Source organism: Leptopilina boulardi, unplaced genomic scaffold (assembly GCF_019393585.1).
Source record: "Leptopilina boulardi isolate dan_hultmark-lab unplaced genomic scaffold, ZJU_Lbou_2.1 LbouV2_150, whole genome shotgun sequence".
NCBI classification, from domain to species: domain Eukaryota; kingdom Metazoa; phylum Arthropoda; class Insecta; order Hymenoptera; family Figitidae; genus Leptopilina; species Leptopilina boulardi.
Window position 1 is genome coordinate 903,344 of NW_026137697.1, and position 23,197 is coordinate 926,540.

General features: G+C 27.1%; 1 protein-coding gene across 3 annotated transcripts in view; it reads right to left on the bottom strand.

Moving 5' to 3' along the window:
• The window catches only part of LOC127276604 (plexin-A4), a 252,689-nt gene that overhangs the window by 67,769 nt on the left and 161,723 nt on the right, over window positions 1-23,197 (bottom strand). For all 3 annotated transcript variants that reach the window (XM_051297159.1, XM_051297157.1, XM_051297158.1), the window contains one exon: window positions 8,689-8,871. In XM_051297159.1, coding sequence (XP_051153116.1) covers window positions 8,689-8,871 — 183 coding nt within the window. The remainder of the gene's footprint in view (window positions 1-8,688; window positions 8,872-23,197) is intronic.

The following is a 23,197-nucleotide window of genomic DNA, read 5'->3' on the forward strand; positions in this document are numbered from 1 at the left end:
AAAATTATAATTATAGAAAAATTATTTTTTAGTTCGAAAATTTATTTTGCAATTTTTCGAAAATTGAAAAAAATTTCCAAGTAACTTAATTATTGTGAATTTAGTTAAAAATAAATATTTTTTTATTTCATTATTTAACATTTTTTTCTAAAACAGCAAAATATTTCACTATAGTAGCAAAAATTTTACTCGTTTCAGTTAAATCTTTCGCTATTCTAGTGAAATCTTTCGCAGTTTCCGCTAAATTTTTTTTTCCGTTTTATAATTTCTTGTATTTTTTTTGTGTGTAAAAAATAAGTTTTTAATTTCAAACCAATAAATTAGAAAAAAAAAAAAATAAAATTAAGATATTAGCAGCTAATATTTAAATTAAAATTCTCCTCCCCCCTTTTTTTTTAAACTGTGAAGTAGGTGAATGAAAAATAGTCCAGTTTTCAAAATTTTTGAATAGACTTTTAAACAATAGACGACATTATAACGATTTTCGCATATATCAAAAGTGTATTGTTATGTTAATGAGATGCACACAGAAGTTCATTAACACAGGTACGAGGTGAAAGGACATTCTCATAACATTACGACATAATCATTAATTAATATCCATAAAGAAAAAAAAAAAAAATTCCAAATTGTAGAACAATATTTAATCGAATTTTATATAAATTATTATTTTTTGTTTCTTAAAATCCTTCTTGGCAATTAGTTCTAATAACGTCTCTCAAGAGGTATGTCATTAAATGTTTTATCAATATCGTGACTGACCAACTACGTTTTTCGTTTTTTTTTTTTTTCTTTTTCTTTTTTGTTTTGGTCGTTAACGCAACGTCATTTATGGGTAGATCGATGTCGGTGGTCCCATCGAGTTCATTTTCTAGAGTCAAAGTTGCTGGTTTCTTTTCTGTTTATCTTCCGAGTATCGGTAGTCGTTTATTTTACTATATATATAAATATATAAATGTATTAAACGCATCCTGAGCATTTACTTTCTCTCTCGACATAGAAAGAAAACTCTGTTACGGTTTTGATTTTAATGCAACATCGTGCAATTCTCATTGAAAGTGATCCTCGCTTATAAACTGTAGAAAATAAATTTATATGCTTCCAACGTTTTTGCCTTTCTCATATATATATATATAAATATACTCCGACAATGTTCAACATTTTCTAATTTCTTCGTGACGACATTATATTAACCTTTTACCCCTTCTTTTTTTTTTTTTTTAATTTATTGCGCTTCTATATTCTTTTATTTTAAATTATATTTTCTTTAAATATTAAATACATTTCACCTTTTTGTAATATTTTTTACTTATTTTATCATCGACATTTGGTAAATTATTTACATTTCATTTTAGTAAATAAATAAATTTTAAATTTAAAAACTTTTCTTTCGTTTGAAACCCCCCCCCCGGAAATTATAGATTTTTTCCTATAAATATATTAAAAATATATTGGAAAAAAACAGGAAATTGATTATGATATGAGAAAACTTTTTTTTGCAAAAAATAATTATACGGGAAGGTAAAATATATATTTAAAAATAAAATCAATACTAATTGATATGACAGACAATGATAATGCATTTTGTATAATAGACAGACTATAATATATATATATATATATGAAGAGAAATATCGCCGTAATTATAAAATGTCAATAACGCGGTCACTGAACTTTGATATGAATCAGCTGAGTGATAATCAATTTAATGCACAAGGTACAAAAAAATATAATCATAAAATTAAACAAGAAAAATATCCAGAGAGAAAGAGAAGAGCTATTTTATATTTCTTCAATTATATTTTCTATTTTCGATATTATTTGTCCGCTCTAATTAAACGAGAAAAAGCAGGAAAATTTGTTATAAAATTCAACGAATGGAATTTAATTTTTCTTTATTTTCTAAACAAATAAAGTATAAAGATTGAAAATGTTATTTTATTTTCACAAAAAAAGGTAAAAATTTTATTTTCCATTATAATAACTTATACTTTTTTCCAAATATTCGTTTCTACTTCCTGTTTTTCCATTTCCACCGCCACTTTTACTAATTTCCCTTCCTACTTCTATTTCCACTTTTTACAATTTCCACTTCTATTTTCACATTTTTCCATTTTCATTCCCACTTTCATTTCCATTTCCACTTTTTCCAATTGCCACTTCCACAATTTTCTTAATAATTTCTGATTCGTTAATTTGAAAATTCGAACAAATAAAAATTAGAAATTAAATCTGGAAATGAAAGTGGGAATGAACATTGGGAAAATTGGAAGTGGGAATGGAAATTAAAGTGGGAATGAAAATTATTAAAGTAGGAGTGGAAGTGGAAGTAGAAATTAAAGTGAGAAAGAAAATTGGAAAAATTGGAAGTCGAAATTAAAGTGGGAAGGAAAATTGGAAAAATCGGAAGTGAAAATAGAAGAGGGAATGATAACTGGAAAAGTAGGAGTGGAAATGGAGGTGGAAATAAAAGTGGGAATGAAAATAAGAAAAGTAGAAATAGAAATAAAAGTAGAAATTAAAGTGGATAGGGAAATTGGAAAAATTGGAAGTGGAAATGGAAGAGGGAATGAAAATTGGAAAAGTAGGAGTAGATATGGTAGTGGAAATTAAAGAGGGAATGAAAATTAGAAAAGTCGGAGTAGAAATTAAAGTAGGAATGAAAAATGAAAAAGTAGTAATTAAAATTGGAAAAATTGGTAGTGGAAATAGAAATGGAAATGAAAATTGGTAAAGTAGAAGTGGAAATGGTGGTGGAAATAAAAGAGGGAATGAAAATTGGAAAAGTAGGAGTGGAAATTAAAGTGGGAATGAAAAATGAAAAAGTAGGAATGAAAATTGGAAAAATTGGTAATGGAAATGGAAGTGAGAATGAAAATTGGTAAAGTAGGAGTGGAAATAGAGGTGGAAATAAAAGTGGGAATGAAAATTGGAAAAGTAGGAATAGAAATGGAAGTAGAAATGAAAATTATAAAAGTAGGAGTAGAAATAAAAGTGGAAATAAAAATAGAAAGGAAAATTGGAAAAATTGGAAGTGGAAATGGAAGAGGAAATGATAATTAGAAAAGTAGGAGTGGAAATAAAAGTGGAAATGAAAATAAGAAAAGTAGAAGTAGAAATAAAAGTAGAACTTAAAGTGTAAAGGGAAATTGGAAAAATTGGAAGTGGAAATGGAAATTAATGTTGGAATGAAAAATTGAAAAGTAGGAATGAAAAGGGTAAAAATTGGTAGTAGAAATGGAAGTGAGAATGAAAATTGGTAAAGTAGGAGTGAAAATTGAAAAAGTAAGAGTAGAAATGGAAGTAGAAATAAAAGTGGAAATGAAAATTAGAAAAGTAGGAGTAGAAATAAAAGTGAAAATAAAAGTAGAAAGGAAAATTGGAAAAATTGGAAGTGGAAATAGAAGAGAGAATGATAATTGGAAAAGTACGAGTAGAAATGGAAGTAGAAATAAAAGTGGAAATAAAAGTAGAAAGGAAAATTGGAAAAATTGGAAGTGGAAATAGAAGAGGGAATGATAATTGGAAAAGTACGAGGAGAAATGGAAGTAGAAATAAAAGTGGGAATGAAAATTAGAAAAATAGGAGTGGAAATTAAAGTAGAAAAGAAAATTAGAAAAATAAGTAGTGGAAATGAAAATTGATAAAGTAAGAGTGGAAATGAAGATGGAAAATAAAAGTGGTAATGAAAATTGAAAAAAGTGGAAACGTAAATCGACTCCCAGATGATACTATATAAAATATTTTCCACAGTAAATAACGAAACAAGAAACTGTTCGATAGTCAGACACACCGGATGCCTGTTGCATTAATGCGAATCTTTATTCCTGTGAGCCTGTCGTGTCAAAACTTTTTATTTTTATTTTTTTCTCTCTTTTCTATTGCAACAACTATCGACTAATACGGCCGATATCGAATTTCCACGCGGTTGTAAGTAGCGCATTGCTTGCCGAGTATTCGATTTATGTATTGCCGACCTCTTGCCACTCGATGCCGTTAAACGAGTCGGCATTCGCGTGCGAACGATTATTAATTAATAATCCTTCCGGGACGGGTTGCGGGTTTACTGTCGATGTGTGTTAAGTATATAAATGTGTGTGTGTGTATGTGATCAGTGAGGAAAAAATTGTTTTTTTTTTTTTTTTTTTAAATCTATGTGTGTGCGGATGCAAACTGTTTCGCCATTTGCTATAATCGAGGAAAATCTCTTTTCTCTCCTCTTCTTTCTACCGACGATTTATCGCGATGAACAATGCGTCATGCCGAGATTATTAATCACCTTGTGAATCTTTCTACCTTTGCTAGTTCTATACCACGCAAACGATAATATATGTACATTCGCGCCGACACATTTTGCTCACAGGCGTAGCCGCGCGCGCGTATACACTTTTTTTTTATTATTATTTTTATCAGAACCACAGGGCAATAAAATTATAAAGTTCAATTTAAAATCCCTTTCCAGATATATTGTTTTCATTATATAAAAAAGGAAATCTTCTAGTTATCTATAATTTTGTACGAATATTCGTAAAAATAATTTTATTTTCAAAATAATTTTTTTGACAAATTTTTTATTTAGCAGAATTTTAAGTGATATTTTTAATATGTAAAAATTTCTAATTCTACAATTATTTCTAAACGAAAAGAATTTTCAAATGATAAATAATATATTTAATTTTAAATTAATTCAAAACTGAAATGTTAATTGTAATTTTCACACACGAGTTCTTTTTTATTCGCAAGATTTATATATTATATATATATATAGTATTCCATTAAAATGATATTTTATTATTATTTCTTCCACTTCTGCATTTACCAACTTCATAATTTCTCTCTTAGCTTAGAATTAATGATGTCAGGAGGGATTTTTTTGCAATTTAAAAAGCAACTTTCGTTATCTATATAATTCCGATTAATATTTAAATAAATATACATATAAAAAAAAAATGAGTAAGAGACATTTTAACTTAATCGACTCTATAGTATTATTATCTATACAAATAATTATAATTGTATTTATATTTTCCATTTAAAAGTTTATTGGTTTTTGCAACATTTTGTTTACTTTTTTTTTTTATTAACTATTATTTGCACTATAAGTGATAAAAAAAAGCACTTAGAGAAGTTTAAAAAAAAAAATTAATGTATATATATATACTTTCGTAAAAGAGAAAGTATATGATCGGATATTAATTAAGCGAGAAAAGCAAAGGTTGTCTTCAGGACGGTAAACACATCCCAAAAGGAATTTTTCATAATTTTATTGGCTGTGGTAATTAACAGCAGTCAACTTCTCCGATATTAATTATGGTTCACACACAACTTTTTTATATAACACGCATAGTTGGGTAGTTAATTTTTTTTTCCTTTGCACGAAAAAAATTCGGAAAAATCGGGATTTTTTTCATATTTATTATGGCAATATGTTATATGAAAATTTACAATGTAATTTGTTAATTTCTTCAAAGATTTAAGATATATAAATATATTTATAAAAAGCCATTAAAGTGTATGATGATATCATTAAAAATAATGTTTCAAGATAAAAGAAAAAAAAAGGGGAGGGCACTTATAAAAGAAAGTCGATTGATGACTCGAACTTGTAGTTTATTTCCGCTTTTAACGCGATCTATTATGCGAGATAGCTATTGTTTTCCTTTGCAATCAATTATTTATTTTTGAATTTATTATTTTGCTAAAAGTTTTTTTTTTCAAAATTATATTAATATTTTCCAAGTGGGGGTTATTTTTATAATTTAACGGCATTCCAAAACGTTTCTAGAAAAAAAGAAAAATTTTATACTGATGTTCCGCATGAACATATAAAATAATGTAAAAGCTATTATCTGAATTATTACACAGATACGGCCACCAGTTTGTAATAAAATGTGTACGCACCATAAATGATATTATTTTAGTGTCGCAATTTCCCTTTTCTATATCATCATTTTATTTATTAAAAATAAAAAACAGAATATTTCTCTCAGAAACGACAAATTTTTTTTTTTTTTTTTTTTTTATTGACAATTTTGTTGCCAAAATAATTTTCTACAGAACAAGAAAATATTTTCCAACCAAAACTTTTTGTAATAAATTTTATATTTGAAAAAAAATAAATAAAAAAAGGAACTATTGATGTTATTGTGAAACTCTAAATAAAAAGGAATGCATAAAGTTATGACATGATATGACATGTAATGCATACAAGATATGACATGTAATATAAAAATTCCTTTTTTTTTTGTAGTTTCAACATTCATGCGTTTAAGGCCATGCCAAAGCGATTGAGGGCACACCTTTATGCTTCTTTGAACTGCTAAACTTCGAGAATGAAAAACAGCACGTTCGACGCGTGAAACGTCGAACGATGAGAATATTGAGCTCATAAATTACAGACTCGTTTTACCGAGTTGCACATATATACATGCATATATATATATGTATACGCACGATGTGCAAAACGGAATTCGCATTCAAGTCTGGAGACATTCGCAAAAACAAGAAACTTCCAGAATGCACCACACGAAGTTATATTAATATTCAAAACTCCAGTCACAACTAATTTATGCTTTAACACTTTTATTTCTTTTGCGTATTATTGAAAATATACTAAAAATTTTACATTTTACCCACTTCATTAATTTATAATAATTTAATTAAAAATAATTTTTTTTTTTTAAATTAAAAAACCGGAGAAATATAATATTCAAATGCATTTTACCTCATTAGCATCAAGTGGATCTTTAGAGAAGGGAAAAAAAAAATGAAAAATTAATTGCTCTTCACCGCTGGAACCTTGTTTGTTTTTAAACGAAAATCTATTGCGCTTTAGTTTTGCTCAATCCGCACGACTATATAATAAGATGTTAAGTTTAAGACACAAATTCACCGTAATGTTCAAACTCCATATAGCCTAATACAGTTTAAGTCATTAACAACATTTCAGGTGATAGTCTCTAAAGATTAAGCTTTACATTGTATGTGCTCGCTTATAACTAGCGAGCGTAAATTGAATTGAAAGTGATTCTGGATATACATAAGCATAATACAAAATGAGATTGCAGAAAACGCATCCAAGAAATACAGATAACAATCTGCATTCTTCTCCTTCTATTATTATTTTTTTTTTTTTTATCATTCGACTTCAATATTATCATTCTTGATAACGGTTTTTCAAATCTGTTTTCAAAATCTATTGTTGTTTGAAAAATAAGTTTTTGCCTTTTTTTAAAATAAGATTAATGTATAATGCAGATTTAAAGCTAATATAAATCTAATATAATCTGTAACAGATTTTCAAAATCTGATGCAATTTTTACATATATCTATAACGGATTTAAAATCTGATGCTTTGACACTTATTTTTTAGAAACATTTACATGGATGATAACTGTAACAATTCCAATCTAATCTATTTCTAATCTATTCTGATTTAACACAAACCTAATTGTAACAGATTTTGAAAATTTGACCCAATTGTTTTTTTTAAAATCGCTTTTGAAGCCATCTGTTATTTGTCAAATAAATATTTATAGAGAAATATTCTGCCTACGTTTTTTTCAAATCGTAAGATTAATATATACAACCAATGCAGATTTAAACCTAATATGAATCTAATATAATCTGTAACAGATTTTCAAAATCTGATGCAATTTTTACATTTACCTCTAACGGATTTAAAATCTGATGCTTTGGCACTTTTTCAGAAACAGATGATAACTGTAACAAGCCTATTTTGATTTAACCCAAATCTAATTCTAAAAGATTTGGAAAATTTGACCCAATTGTTTCTTTAAAATCGATTTTCAAACCGTCTTGTTTGGAAAATAAATATTAATTGCGAAATGTTTTGCCTACGTTTTTTCATATCGGAAGATTATACACAATTAATGCAGATTTAAACCTAATTTGTTCTAATCTGAATCTAATCCGTAATGGATTTGCAAAATTTGATACAATTTTGATTTATCTGTAACGGATTTTTGAAATCTGATGCTTTGACACTTATTTTTCCGAAACATTTACATGAATAATAACTGTAACAAGCCAATCTAATCTAGTTCTAATCTATTCTGCTTTAACCCAAACCTAATTGTAACAGATTTTGAAAATTTGACCCAATTGTTTTTTTTTAAATCGCTTTTGAAGCCGTCTGTTATTTGGCAAATAAATATTTATAGAGAAATATTCTCCCTACATTTTTTCAAATCGTAAGATTAATATATACAACCAATGCAGATTTGAAACTGATTTCCATAACGGATTTCCACAACCAATACAGATTCAAAACCTGATATACATAACGGATTTCCAAATTCTGATGCAATTTTGACATATATTTAATTGTTATAAAAGAAATAAATTTTAAAAAAAACTGGAATCATCACAATTCGAAAAGCACAAAAGAACTAATCAAAAATTTTTAGAATATTAAAAAATATTTAAAGAATATTTTCAGTCTAAAGGTATAAATTTCAGAGCCTAAAATAGACGCTTAACAATCGGTATATATATATATATGTATTGAATTTTAGTTATATATATACTCGAAGGGAAGTGAAATGCAATCTCATGGGTTTAGCATTAAGTTTCCACCCGCTGATAATAACCCCGCCCGAGAGAGAGAGAGACCTAGGATGAAATACTCTGTAATTAAGGTTTTGTAAGATTTTATTTTTCACTGACCTTCTTGAGGTGACCCTTGTTCGTGCCTAGGAAGACGACCGTGTAATCACTGGTGGAGGTCGCCGCCACTGCAGTGAGATGAGTTGTAAATGTTAAAACAGGTACCGCCGCCATTGGCTCTTGACCGCCTAAAGGTGTGTTCACGTCGAGGCCGCAGAAATCTTCACCGATAGTATGCAGCTTCTGAAAAATATCAAACGGGAAAACGTTAGATCGATCGACCAACACTTTGCCAATTATATATATATATATATATATATATATAAACATGCATATAGAATGTCGTCGGAACATTCTCAAAGCAAAGTACCTTTCAAAGGTATTAATATAAATTTCAAATCAACTTCTGTCTAAAAGCACCTTTTCACTTCTTTTTTTTTTCTTTCTCCATTTCCTCATCACTGAAGGTAAAAAATTTTTATTTAAAAATTATACAAAAAAAAAAAAAAATTGTTGTTGCTACCAAACAACTTGGATAAGGAACTAAATACGTTAAAAGAGTTTTGATCCTCAGCTAAATGGGGTTCGTGTCTATGCTGAAATTCTAGGGATTATCATCTCTTGTTATTGATATTATCTATGTATACAGATACTTTGCCTCCTTTCTTTCTGGCTCTAAAAGTTAGTATGAAAACAGTTTTGGTAATGTTTAAAAGAATTTAAGAATTAGCAATGATTATTTTAAGGATATGAAATTAGATACATATGTAACAAAAAAAAAAAAAAAAAAAAGATAAATAGAGATGGAATACATGGGAGTGTAATACTTGTTTTCGCATGGTTAGCAGAGTATATATATACAAGTATCGAATGACTCTAGTTCGTAGGCGATCCGTTATTGTTGCTATTCCTTTCTACCGATAATAAACGAGCCATGATACTATCACAAATCTCGATCTTCCCAGGCCACTCACGTTGTGCTCCATCATTTTGATCTCTAATCGCATCTGTTTTGATCAAAATCGATTTTAAACCACGGTAACAAATACTTTACTTTTTTTTTTTTAAAAAAAAGTAAATGTTTCTAAATAAATTGTTACCCAAAAAAAAATCTTTATCGTATTATGTATAGAGTATTAATTAGTTATATTAGTCAAACAAGTATTAAGATAATATTTTCTCACAATGCTCTAATTTCTATAAACTATATATATATATGATATCATTTTCGCTTGAATATCCCTCAAATTGAGGATCTAAAACAAGCGGAGTTATTATCATCGAAAGTTGGCGCGAGTCCAAAATGGAATTTCCCGTGATGGGTCTGTTACACGAGAGAATACATCCTATTAATTTTTCATTCACTAAAAAAAAATTCACAAATTTTTGAATAATAATTTGTGAATACTTTGGTAAGAAGGTAAAAAAATTTTTGTCTCTATTTTAAAACTCAAGATAAAAATATCTTGGGATTTTTAAAATAAATTCAAATAGCAGCTGCTTGCGGGAAAGTAACGATTAGATTGGATGACTCAAGGTAGTTATATAGTCTATAGGTGGCTGTGAGAGTTGAAAAGCAAATCTTGTGGAAAAAGTGAACTATCAACTTGACGGGTGACTCGAGGAATGGCACGACATGTAACTCGAGATATATATATATATATATATGTGTGTGTATACGTGTATGTATGTATATATATATATATATATATATATATATATATATACACCTACGCTTTGGATAATGCACCTACGAAGAAGCAAAACGTCCATCGAAGGAACGAATGGACTGAACGAGAGGCTCTAGAAAGGGTTAAAGGGAGTAGGAGTCAACTCTATTTACATTCCTTATGGTACGTTCTCCGCTCTGTATACTCTGCCAAACAATTATTTGCATTCCTTGCTCTATACGAAAAGGATTGCTGTATATGTCCCCTAACAGATTATAAGGAAGGGCGTTGAATCAGCTGCACGTGTCCTCTTCTTTTTTATATATATATATATTCAAACAGTAATTATTATTTTGCGGTGACAAACGATGATAATTATAATTACCAAATAATAATTATAATTGTGGAATTATAATAATTAAGTATTATTATTACAAAGGCAAACAAAATTTGGTGCGTACTTCAAAACCAAGAACCATACAAATCCGAAAGTTTAAAAAAGACTTTTTTAGACCATATGTAACATCAAAAGATAATTTTTTTTCCAAAAATATCGGTACATTATCTGAAAGTACTATTCTTACGGTTTGAAATGCATTTTGAAACATTAGAATATCTTTATTTGGCTCCGAGTTATTGTCATTTGGATTTTTGAAATTAATCTAATTTTGAAAAATTATTCAAAATCAGAAAATTCAAATGACGATAACTCGGAGTCAAATAAAGATTTTTTAAAATTTCAAAATGCATTTTAAAGCGGAAGAATTGTACTTTCAGATGCTATACCGACTTTTTTTTGAAAAAAATTATCTCTTGATGTTGCATAGGGTCCAAAAATGTCTGTTTTAAACTTGCGGATTAATCTGGTTCTAAAGTAGGCGCAAAATTTTTTCGACCTCTATTATTATAAATATTGAATAAAATTCTAATATAGAGGAAATGAAAATGTAATAGAGATAACAATAAGACATAAGAGAAGATAGGAAACTTGATCTGTTTTCAATAAACACTTCTTAACATTTGAGTGGAATAATTCGAAGAAAGGGAGGTTCACTGCTATAAAACAGGTGTCCTTGCCATGAGTCAATATGTAATTAATACTCAGATCAAAGGCCACAAGCTGACAAGTATAGCTGACATGGCTAATTATCAAATATGCCAATAATTCACCTCTCCGATGACGAAAAAAAAAACCAAAACCCTTCTTTCATCATCACAACCCTTTTCAAAAGCAAATGCCAACGATAAATGTAAATAGAGTTCTTTTTTTTTTAATTACAACACACCTCCATTAATCTCATTTATATTGAACCCATTGATTATTTAACTTCCATTCATGTGACGATGTTTTTCAAAGAAGAACTCAACCCCTCTATATTTAATTCATTAAAACTGTTACCTAAATAAACATTACGAGAACAAAGTTTCACGAAGGATAAATTTTTTGCTGAAAATTAAAACTATTTGCAACAATAAAAAATTTATTTGAAGTAAATATTAATTTTTCTCTAAGAGTTAGAAATATATCTACTTTTGTGGTTGTGGATTTTTTGATATAAATTAAAAAAAAGAAAATTTTAATCTTTAGCATTGTTAGTTTCAGTTTAAACGTTTGCGTGTTTAAGCGCTTCTAAATTATGGGCATGATGCTTCCTAGTATTTATATATAATTAAATAGAATTTCCTTCCTCGTAAAGGGAAACATGCAAATTGCATATTATTTACAGCAGTGAAGTTCACTATTTTAATTGATATTTTTTTTTTCTTTCTTTTAAATAGTAATTTCATATTTCAAAACATAAACTTCAACCTCATCTGCTAATTAAAGTTAAGCTAATTGGACAGCTTTAAATAAACATGGAACTTGCAGTAAGTGCAATTTTGCTGAATGTTGATTTAGTTTCTTCCATTCATTCAAAATGTTGTGTTTCATATATAACTCTCTCCTGTTATTCCTGAGATTTTATCTCGAAAATTTAAATTTTTTGGTCCATTGCACATTGGATGCTGTTGGTCCTATCAAAAAGTGTTCTGAACATTTTTTTCTGTAAAGCACTATCTAGGGATAACTCTTCTGCTATGTCCGGGAGTTTATCTCGAAAATTGAAAAATTCAAAATTTTTGGTACATTGTAGGTCGGATGCTGTTGGTCCTAACAAACAGTATCCGATATATTTTTTGTAGATAATTGTTTTTATCTCGCAAATTAAAAATTTCTAAATTTTTGGTCCATTGTAGCTCGGATGCTGTTGGTCCAATTAAATAATATTCTGTACATTTTTTGTAAAAGACTATCTGGGGATAACTCTTCGGCTATGTCCGGTAGTTTATTTCGAAAATTTCGAAATTTTTGGTCCATTTTGGTCTATTGTAAGTCGGATGCTGTAGGTCCTATCAATCAATACACCGTACATTCTTTGTAGAGAATTGTCTTGGAATAACTCTTCTACTTTGCTCGAGAGTTTATCTTGAATATTAAAAATTTTCTAATATTTGGTCCATTATGGTCCATTGTAGGTTGGATGCTGTTGGTCCTATCAAACAGCATCCCGTACATTTTTTGTAAAACTTTCCACTTTGGTCCATTGTAGGTCGGATGCTGTTGGTCCTATCAAACAGCATCCCGTACATTTTTTGTAAAATTTTCCACTTTGGTCCATTGTAGGTCGGATGCTGTTGGTCCTATCGATAAGTGTTCGTTAAAATTTAATTTATCGAAATTTTTTTTTTCCTCCTTGGTCCATTGCAACTCGGATGCTGTTGGTCCTATCAAAAAGTGTCGCACACATTTCTTATAGAAAATTGTCTTCTGCCAACAAGCGTCGTATGTACATATCTCTTAAATTTAAAGAATCCGAAGAAAAAAATTGTATGGCATACTTAGAACACTTTTAAAAAATTTAAAAACCTTAATATTACTATTATGATAATTCCAATGTCAGTCACATTTATTAAAATAAAAAAAAAAAATTGCCTTGCAGTTAAGAAAAATAGAAATAAATTATTTAAACTCTTTCGTTTTATTTTTACTTTTATTATAAAGCACTGGAAAGATAATGAAATCTCCTTTTTTTATCGTTTATTTTAATAAAACAAATAAAATTTTTATTATTACAATTTTCATAAATTTTTTTAAAAAAATTTTCAAAATTATTTTTATACTATTTAAATTTTCATAATTCATATATATATATTAAAATAGAATTAAATTTTTAATAAAAATTGTTTTTAATTTTTAAAAAAATGAGATTTAAATATATAGGTATATATTACAAAAGTGAGATTAAAATAAAATAAAGAAGATGAATTGTGACGGCTATTGGGATTAAATAATAATTATTAAACATTGTCAGTATGATATACACATGAATATGATTATATTATATGATTTTTTTTTTCCAAAGAGAATTTGCCTAGCGGCAAGGTGTTCCTCTCAACATAAAATCGCACGAAGATCAATTTCCTTCTCGATTATCCTTTCCTCGCGAATTATACGAATTATCGCTGGAATTATTATCTGGAGACAGCTGTGGAAGCCCAATGAAAGGGACGTTTTCTCTGTTGCACACACAGAGGAATAATATATATATATATATAGAAACCACACACAGTCATTGTTCGACCTACGATTACGTATATATATATATATATATATATATATGAACATACATTTGCAGGGACTTCCTTTTCCGGAATAGAATCCATTCCTTCGTCGCGTAATTTCAGCTCAGCGAAAAGAAGAGAATATAATACGCGCATTTCCTCTCGTAAAATATTGCAAAGCTCGTGACACATAGGGAGACAGTGGACCATTATTTTCTACTATTTCTCATCACTCGAGAAACGGTTTTTTGCTTATAAATAACAAAATAAGATGCGAAAACCATTTCACAGTCGAGAGAAAAGAATAATTGAATATTGAATTCATCTCGTATATTTCATGTAATGTCAACTACTTTATCACGCGCCTTATATAGATGCACTTAGTCGAGTGATAAATATGGAAAATTATTTTATAATTTTTTTTTTTTTATTTATGTTTAGAATAATTTAAAATTATTTCTATTAAATAAAAAAAAATTTAATATATAACATTTATATAATACATTAAATAAAAAAGAGAATAAAGAATAAATAAAAAAAAAAAATATACATATATATAATTTTTCCATATAAATAATTATACGATTTTTATATTATAAATAATTCTCAGCGAATTAAAAATGTCGATTATAAAGAGAGAAAATTAATATTAATGCAAATAAATTAAAATTTATGTGAACGACAAATTGAATGGAGGATTTTTAATAAGTGCGAGTCTTTTTTGGGTAAATAAAAAATAAAATGGAATAATTATGCTTCATCACGAGTCGCATTTGCTACACACGCCCGATATTCACATTGGTGACCGAGAAGAATTTAATTTTTCGCTGTGTGTGAGTGAGAGAGAGAAAGAGAGAAGGTCTATGAAATTAAAGTGCTTCAAGAGAGAAAAGAGGCAAACGATGAGCCCCGTTTTCCTTCCTTTTTTTTTCCCTTCCCCCTTTAATTTGGATCCAATATCGATAAGTGAACATGTTTTTTTTTCTCCTTTTGCTTCTCATTTCTCAAGTTACTCGAAATATCTCAAGGGATTGCACCCGTTGAATTTTTTCTTTCCCCCCTCCCATCTGTAATTTTAATCATGTGTTATATGCAGAAAAATATCAATGAAATCTAATTTTATATGATTTTGATAAAAAAAAAAAAAAAATATAATGAAAAATTTATTTAATTCAAATACTTAACCGATTATTTGAATCAAGTAATTGTTTTTCAGTATAGAAATAGAAATATTAAAATTATTTCATGTATACTATTAAATACACACAGTGCAATCTGTGTGTAATTAACGCAAGAAAAAAAAAAAATTTTAAGGAAGAAGAACGTTGGTCACAGAAAAACGGTATGACAAACAAGGTAACGGCACGCACAATGTGTGTTTGTTCAGTGTACCTATATCATTTTCTATACATAAATATATTATAAACATACGGATAATTGTAATAAACGCAAAAAGGAGAAAAATTTTTTTTCCCTTTTTTTGCCTAAAAAATTAAAAAAAAAAAACAATTTTTTTTGGCATACAAAATTTAAAAAAAAATGTTTTTTTAACTAAAAAAAATAATATATAAAAAAAATAAATAAAAACTTATATGTATTTTTTTATTTAGTATTTTCCGAGCTATTTTTTTTTTTTTTTTGACGAAAAATGCATGAACAGTAAAAGCGCGAATAATATGTGCAATTTTCCCAGATAAATGTAAAATTCGTGTTCTGTTTTCGCAAAGTGACGACGCAACATAATCGTCAAGTTTTCAAGTTTAACTATATGGAAAACTGACCGGAAATACTTTGTCCGAAAACACCTCTCTCTTTTATTGCTTTTATATATATATAGCAAAAAGGGGAGTTAAAATAACTCCCGAAAACTACGTGCAATGCTGATAATATCGACTAAAGTTGTACTCACGTCCTCCCATATTTGCAGTTTCAAAAGAAATTCGTTTTGCGATACATAAAGGAACGCAATTTATCCCCGAAAGAAACTTTTACTTTCAATATATATATATATATGTGTGTGTGTGTGTGTGTGTATTTTAATTAAAATACTTTATGAATAGAAAAATAAATAAATAAATAAATAAACAAATAAATAAAAAATAAATAAGAAATAAATAGAAAATAAAAAAATACATGAAAAAAATTTGATGGAAAATAAAAAAAAAATGATAAATAGAAAATTGATTTTAAAAAAATAGTTCACTAGAACCTCGTTTTAGTGGACAAATACCAAAAAGGCAATAAAACCGAGGTTTCACTGTAAAAGCAATTTTTCCTACACGGAAAAAAAGAAAAAAGTAATTTTTACTACTTTCAGAGTAAAACGGAAACTGTTCGAAATTTAATAAGCACCTCTGTCAACTTTTACTCCAGAAATAGTAAAAATTACTACAGAAACAGTAAAATTTATTAATTTTTTAATTTTTAATTTAATTTAATTTAATTAATTTTTTAATTTTTGTAATTTTTACTACTTTCAGAGTAAAACGGAAACTGTCCAAAGTTTAATAAGCATCTCTGTCAACTTTTACTCCAAAAATAGTAAAATTTACTCCAGAAATAGTAAAAATTACTACAGAAACAGTAAAATTTATTAATTTTTTAATTTTTAATTTAATTTAATTAATTTTTGTAATTTTTACTACTTTCAAAGTAAAACGGAAACTGTCCGAAGTTTAATAAGCATCTCTGTCAACTTTTACTCCAAAAATAGTAAAATTTACTCCAGAAATAGTAAAAATTACTACAGAAACAGTAAAATTTACTATTTCTGGAGTAAATTTTACTATTTTTGGAGTAATAGTTGACAGAGATGCTTATTAAATTTCGGACAGTTTCCGTTTTACTCTGAAAGTAGTAAAAATTACTTTTTCTTTTTTTCCATGTACATCCCAAAAAAAAAATATAATTTTCAATTATTTAATTTTGCGTCTTTTCGTATTTTATTAATAAAATTTTTCAAGAATTTACAAAAGGGCTAGTTGATTGATTAAAATAAAATAAGTTAATAATAAATTGTTGAACTTTTATTAATTAGTGTAATGATTCCTTCCTTCTTGCATAACGTTAATGTATATATAAAAAGAGAGAGAGAGAGAGAGAGAGAGAGAAGCAAAACCCAAAGGGTCGCATAAAGTTTCACTGACTTTGCGTCTCCTTTGGTGAAGATACTGCAATTTTAATGAGCGACAGTGTGTTTATTCACAAGAGATACGTATATGGTGTTCTAACAGTACAAATCTCGTACTCTCATACTACTTCTCATAGTTCCGGCAGTTGTTAAAAGATAGATTTCCATTTCCTCGTCCTTTTTTCATTTTTTTTTTTTTTTTTTGCATTCAATCGCAAATGGAAATATGTAAATTTTTTTTTTTATTTTTAGCCGACAGATTCTCCTTTTAATCATGAGAGAGTTACAAGAAATCTTAATCAGTGCTCAACTCATGTTTAGATGAGAAAGTTATGAATTAAAATAATTTATATATAATATTTATAATAAATAAAAATATATATTGAAAACTAGATTACATTTTCAAATTCAATTAAATAAAAAATAATAGTAATAACAATGAAAAAAAAATTATTATTATTATATTATCAATTATATTATTAATAATTAATAATATAATAATTTTGAATTATATATTATTAATAATGAATTATAGAATTTTTGAATTTATAGTTCAAATATTATTATTAATTATATATTATATTATTAATTAGTAATTAGTAATTAATAATTAATTAAAGAATTATTTAATTTATAATTCGAATAATTTATTATTTTAATTAATTAATTTATTTATTATAATTTATTTTATTTTTAAGAAGACATTTAATTAAGGAAAACTTTGTAAAAAAAAAAAAAAAAAAATGCAACACACGTGTGTAATTGTGTGAATAGGCAAAAGGGGAGTAAGGGGGATTCATTATTTTTATATTAGACTAATTTGTGTTTGCAAGATACGGTCAGTCATTAGTCTCTTTTGAAGGTAAATGTCGCGCGTTGTGTGGTTTTTCCTCTCTCTTTCTCTCTCTCTCTCTCTAGTTATTAAATATAACCCCTTGTAAGATTACGTGTAAAGTTAAACGGATAAGAAATAATTTTCAAAAAGGGATGATGTTCACATTATACGAAAAAAAAAATAGAGAGAGACGATATTTGCTAACGTGATGTTTAAATTTTAAATAGCTATTTAGCTTTCAAGCATTTTTTTGTTTATTATTCATTCTATACATTTTATTATGAAAAAAAAAGAAAAAAAAAAAAAAAAGTGAAAATAAAAAGAGGCATTTGCATCAAAGAGACTTGCGCGCATTCGCGATTAATCATGCGATAAATCAGTTGTGTGATATGCCCACTTTCATTATATTATTATTATACTCGTCTTCAACGAACCTTGCCACATCACAGAATGTCTAAACATATTGTTTTATTAATTTTTTTTTAAATGCGCACGCCTATAATAATATTTTACGTGTCCCATATATGCAACTTTTTTTTCAAATTTTTATTTTCTAATGTGAATTTATTCAACTATATGAACTATTATTAAATTTTTTTTTTTCCCATTTTCTCTAAAATTATTATTCACTTTAATTTTCACCTTATAATAAATCTCAGATTATTTTATGACAAATATTTTACCATTTAATCACTGAGAAAAAAATTCGTTTGAAGCAACCAAAAATTTTGATTAAATCAACAAAATAAATACAGTTAACCAAACATTTAGTTGCATAAATCAAACGTTTATTTAGCTCAATTAAATTTTTTCTTTGTTCAAAAAATTTATTAAAATAAACCAAACATTTATTTAGATCAAATAAATATTAATTTGAATTAAACAAATTTTGTTTCAACTAATCAAAAAATTGGGTAAATATAAAAAAATGGTTCAAACATCTTTTTTCTGACTGATTCAACAAAGAAAATTTGCTCTAAAAATGTTAATAAAAAAATATTTTTTTCTATGTAAAATTAATTAAATAATTAATAATGTTTGTTAATAATTTTCGGAAAAATTTGAAAATTTTATTATTATTATTATTATTATTATCATTATTATTAGTATAAGTATGCTGTACGAATGTTTTTATACTGATAAGTAAGACAATAAAAGAATAATAATAATAAAAAAGCATTTCCTTCTTGTGCCAACATCCGGGCGAGTTGCGATATCACTTGTAAATATAGATATAAAAAAAAAATTTTTTTTTTTTCCTTTTTTTTTAACAAAGCCGTTCATTCGACTCGCTATATATAATAGTGTCTTTTTGATTCTCTATATAGTTAAGATTAGCACAAAGATTGGTGGGAGAATTTTTTTTTTTTTTTTTTCATCATAAAATTCACAAGAGGAATAATGAACAAAGTTTGGAAAAAAAAGCCAAATAAATCAAGTCGGAAAAAGAGATTATTTGATGACAAGTTATTTTTTAAAGGGGGGATAAAAAAAAATGGTGATAAGATGAAGAATGGCTTTGAATCTTGACAGTATATTGTGTATTATATATTATAACAGATGAAATACACATTTTTCAGCAGATATCCAACAAATTTTGCATAAATCATACACATTTTTTCTCAAAAAATTTTATATAAAAAAAAATTGCATGTTAAAATTTCTACAAAATAATAAAAATTATATTTCTATACATTCAAAATAATTACAGTATATTTCTATATATATATATATATATATATATATATATATATATATATATATATATATATATATATATATATAATATTTTCAATATTAAAAATAATAAAAATCATATTTTTTTATAATAATTATTTATATATTTTTTAATTTGTTTTTTATTGATTTTTATTTTTTTTTTCATTTTTTTACAATATTTAAAAAGGTATTAATTTTTTTTTTTGATTTTAAAAAAGTAAATTATTTATTTTAATGAAAAATTGAGTATTGATTAAAAAAAAACATATTACGGTGGAAATTTTAGAATGAGAGGGGGGGGGATATAAAAAGCCATCGTGAGGGGGGGAGAGGGTTTACCTCAACGATCGAAGATAAGAAATGAGTTTTCTAAAACGTGGGAGGCATGTTAAGCTTCTGCAATACATTTTCTCTAAATCATCACTTTGAAGCGCACGATCCTTTTTTATAAATATCTTTCTCTCTCTCTCTCTCCCTATCTCTCACTACCTTTCGGTTTGATGAAAATCTTCGATCCGGTCCAATTACCGGTAACTACTATAACGGCTGTAAATATCACAGATTGGTATCTACCAGCGACGCGATAACTATCAACGGCTGTTACCATTTTCAAAAAAATAAAAAATTAACCCCGATTGTGATTAACAACAATAGTCGTTATATATGGTAACAACGGTTACATTACTAACAGTAACTGTCAAGAATGAAATAATAAAAAAAAAAAATTTTTTTTTGAAAATACTTTCGTTATAATTTTATTTCTTTTTTCTAAAATTTATTTATTTCTTTACCATTATTTAATTGGTGAAAAAAATTTGTTATTATTGAGTCACTGGTAGAAAGTTTTCAGTAACTTTGTAATTAGTAGTAGCAGTCAATTTTAGTCAGACAAAAAAAATGTTTTTCTATTTTAATAGTAAATGACAAAAATGTTTGTAAATGTTTCAAAATATTTGGAATCTTTTTCTTATTTTGTATCAGTAGTAACAGCTGAGTAGAGTCAGACAAAAAATTATTTTTATCAAATTAGTAGTAAAGTTCGGTTTTAGCCAGACCAATTCATTTTCTGTTTCTGTAACTATTTGTAGTTAGTAGTACAAGTCAATATTAGTCAGACAAAATATTTTTACTGTATTAATTTCCATTTTAGTAGAAAATAACAAGTATGGACAGACAAAACGTTTTTAATTTTTTGTATCAGTAGAAAAATCTGTGTTTAGTCAGACATAATTTAAAAAGAATTATTTTAAAAAAAAATTAGTAGTAAAGTTTAGTTTTAGTCAGACAATACATTTTTTGTTTCTGTAACTTTGTAGTCAGTAGTATAAGTCAAGCATTGTTAGACAAAAAAAAATATTTATCAGTAGTAAAAGCTGATTTTAGTCAGACAAAATTAAATGAAATCCAGTAGTAAATTCTAGTTATGGTCAGACAAGTCTTTTATTAATTTTTGTACATAAGTAGTAAAAGCATTTTTCAATCAGACAAAACAAAAAAAATCCCCCTATCTTTTCAAGTACGCGACAATTTTTTTTATTTACATTTTTTTAATTATTTATTTCAATTGCCCTAACAATGTATTATCTTACAGTAAAAAGAATGTATCACGAGATGAATTTATTATTATTGCGAATTAATAACAGAAAAGAATTCATATTGAGAGAGGGATGTTTACTTGAATAAAAAAAAAAAAAAAATGAATTGAAATTTAGTACACAACTTATATTACATTGTTTTTCCATTAAGCGCAAATACCTCTCTTCCATTCGGCCTCTCAATTATGTCCTTATGAGATTTACAAGAATTTATGATAGCATAGCTTATAAATCCCGATAACGACGTGTGTGTGTGTCTGTCTGTCTGTGTGTGTATCTATATATATATATATGACTATATTAAAGTAAACCAGTGTGAGGATTTATTATTCACTTTAACCGTGAATTGCTGAGAGTGAATTTCACAGAGAGAATATAAAAAAAAGAAAATCAGCGAAATTATCAAATATAAATGAAATACAATCATATTTACAAAAAAAAAAAAAAAAAAAAATGACAATCTTCAATTTTATTTTCAAGAGAGTATTTGAATATTCACTTAATACAGGTACTAATTGCAATTATTTTCATTTTTTATTATTTTAGCAATTTTAGTAATTTTGCAATAAAAAAATAAAATAAAATAAAATAAAAAAATTAAATTAAAATAAAAAATATAATAAAAAATAAAATAAAAAACTAAAATAAAAAATAAAATTAAAAAAAAAAGCTGTAACTATAATTTATCTCAAAATGCAATTTTCCCGAGTAACTTTCGGTTAAAATGAAAACGTTCATTTTGGAAAAAAGTTTGAAGCATACCAACTATACAGTTTTACGATTGACTTCCCCCCCCCCCCTCGCACTCCCCAACCGAAAAAGTCGGTTTAAAAGTTGAAAAAAAGAAAAAAAAAAAAAAAAAAGAGTAGCCTAGAGGGATATTGTTCCAAGAGCTAATTCCCTCATTGGAAGCACACAGATGGTCCATCGACATGAGTTTTTCTCGAAAGACAGACAACGCGCTCGTCGACATAAGTAATTACGCTTCCGGCCATTAAATGACGAGTCGATAGAAGCAAGGCAAGCGAAAAAAACAAAAAGAGGGCGCATGGGGCAAAAGAGAATGTAGAGAGGAAAATGGAGAAATAGTCGCGTTGTGTGGTTAATTTCGAGCTTCGCTCGTCCTTCTATTCAACCCTTTGCCCATCTATTTCTTTCCTCTTTTTTTTTCACCTCTCTTCTCTTCCCCCCCCCCCTTTTTTCCCCCATTTACGATCTCTTCGTCACGCTCGCTCCCATCGACCCCTTCAACTCTTTTCTTCGCGCGCCACGTTGTTTTCTATATATCTTCCTCTTTCTCTCTCTCTCTCTCTTTTTTTTTTTTTATCACGGAAGAGTTTCTCATTTCGTTTCCTTTTTCTTTCTACTTTTTTTTACCCTCCCCCCCCCCCCTCCACCACCACCATTTTCCTATATTCTCTAGTTCCGTTTCTCACATTCTTTTACTCTCATGAATGAAAAATGAAAAAAAAAAGAAATATTTATTTTTCCAAATAATAAAAAATTGGAGAAACAATTTTTGATAAATTTTAACTTGAAAAAAAAGAAACGCACAGTTCCGGCAGTCTAAAAGTATTTTTTTATTTTTTATATTTCTATATTTTTTTTTTATATTTTAATAATAAATTGAAGTATTTTATTAAGAATATAAAATATATAAACATCGAAAAAATCTAAATTTAAATATTCTAGTGAATAAATTGTATTATTATTATAAAGAAAAATATTTTCAAATAAATAATATGTAATATAAAAGTGAGAGAATAAAAAAGAGACACAAAATTGAAGAAAGAAGAATATGTTTATATATAGGTATATATATATATATATATAAATGCCAGAATATTGGGCTGAAAATGATGCCCTGACATATATGAAATGTTGGATGAACGAATAACAGAAATAGTACTGCGATAAACCGACAAAATTTTTACACCCCACCTCAAGATTATTGAGAGAGCGATTTTACGCTCTTTTTCCGTTTAGATGGATTTCTTGATCTTGAGCTTTTCAGTTA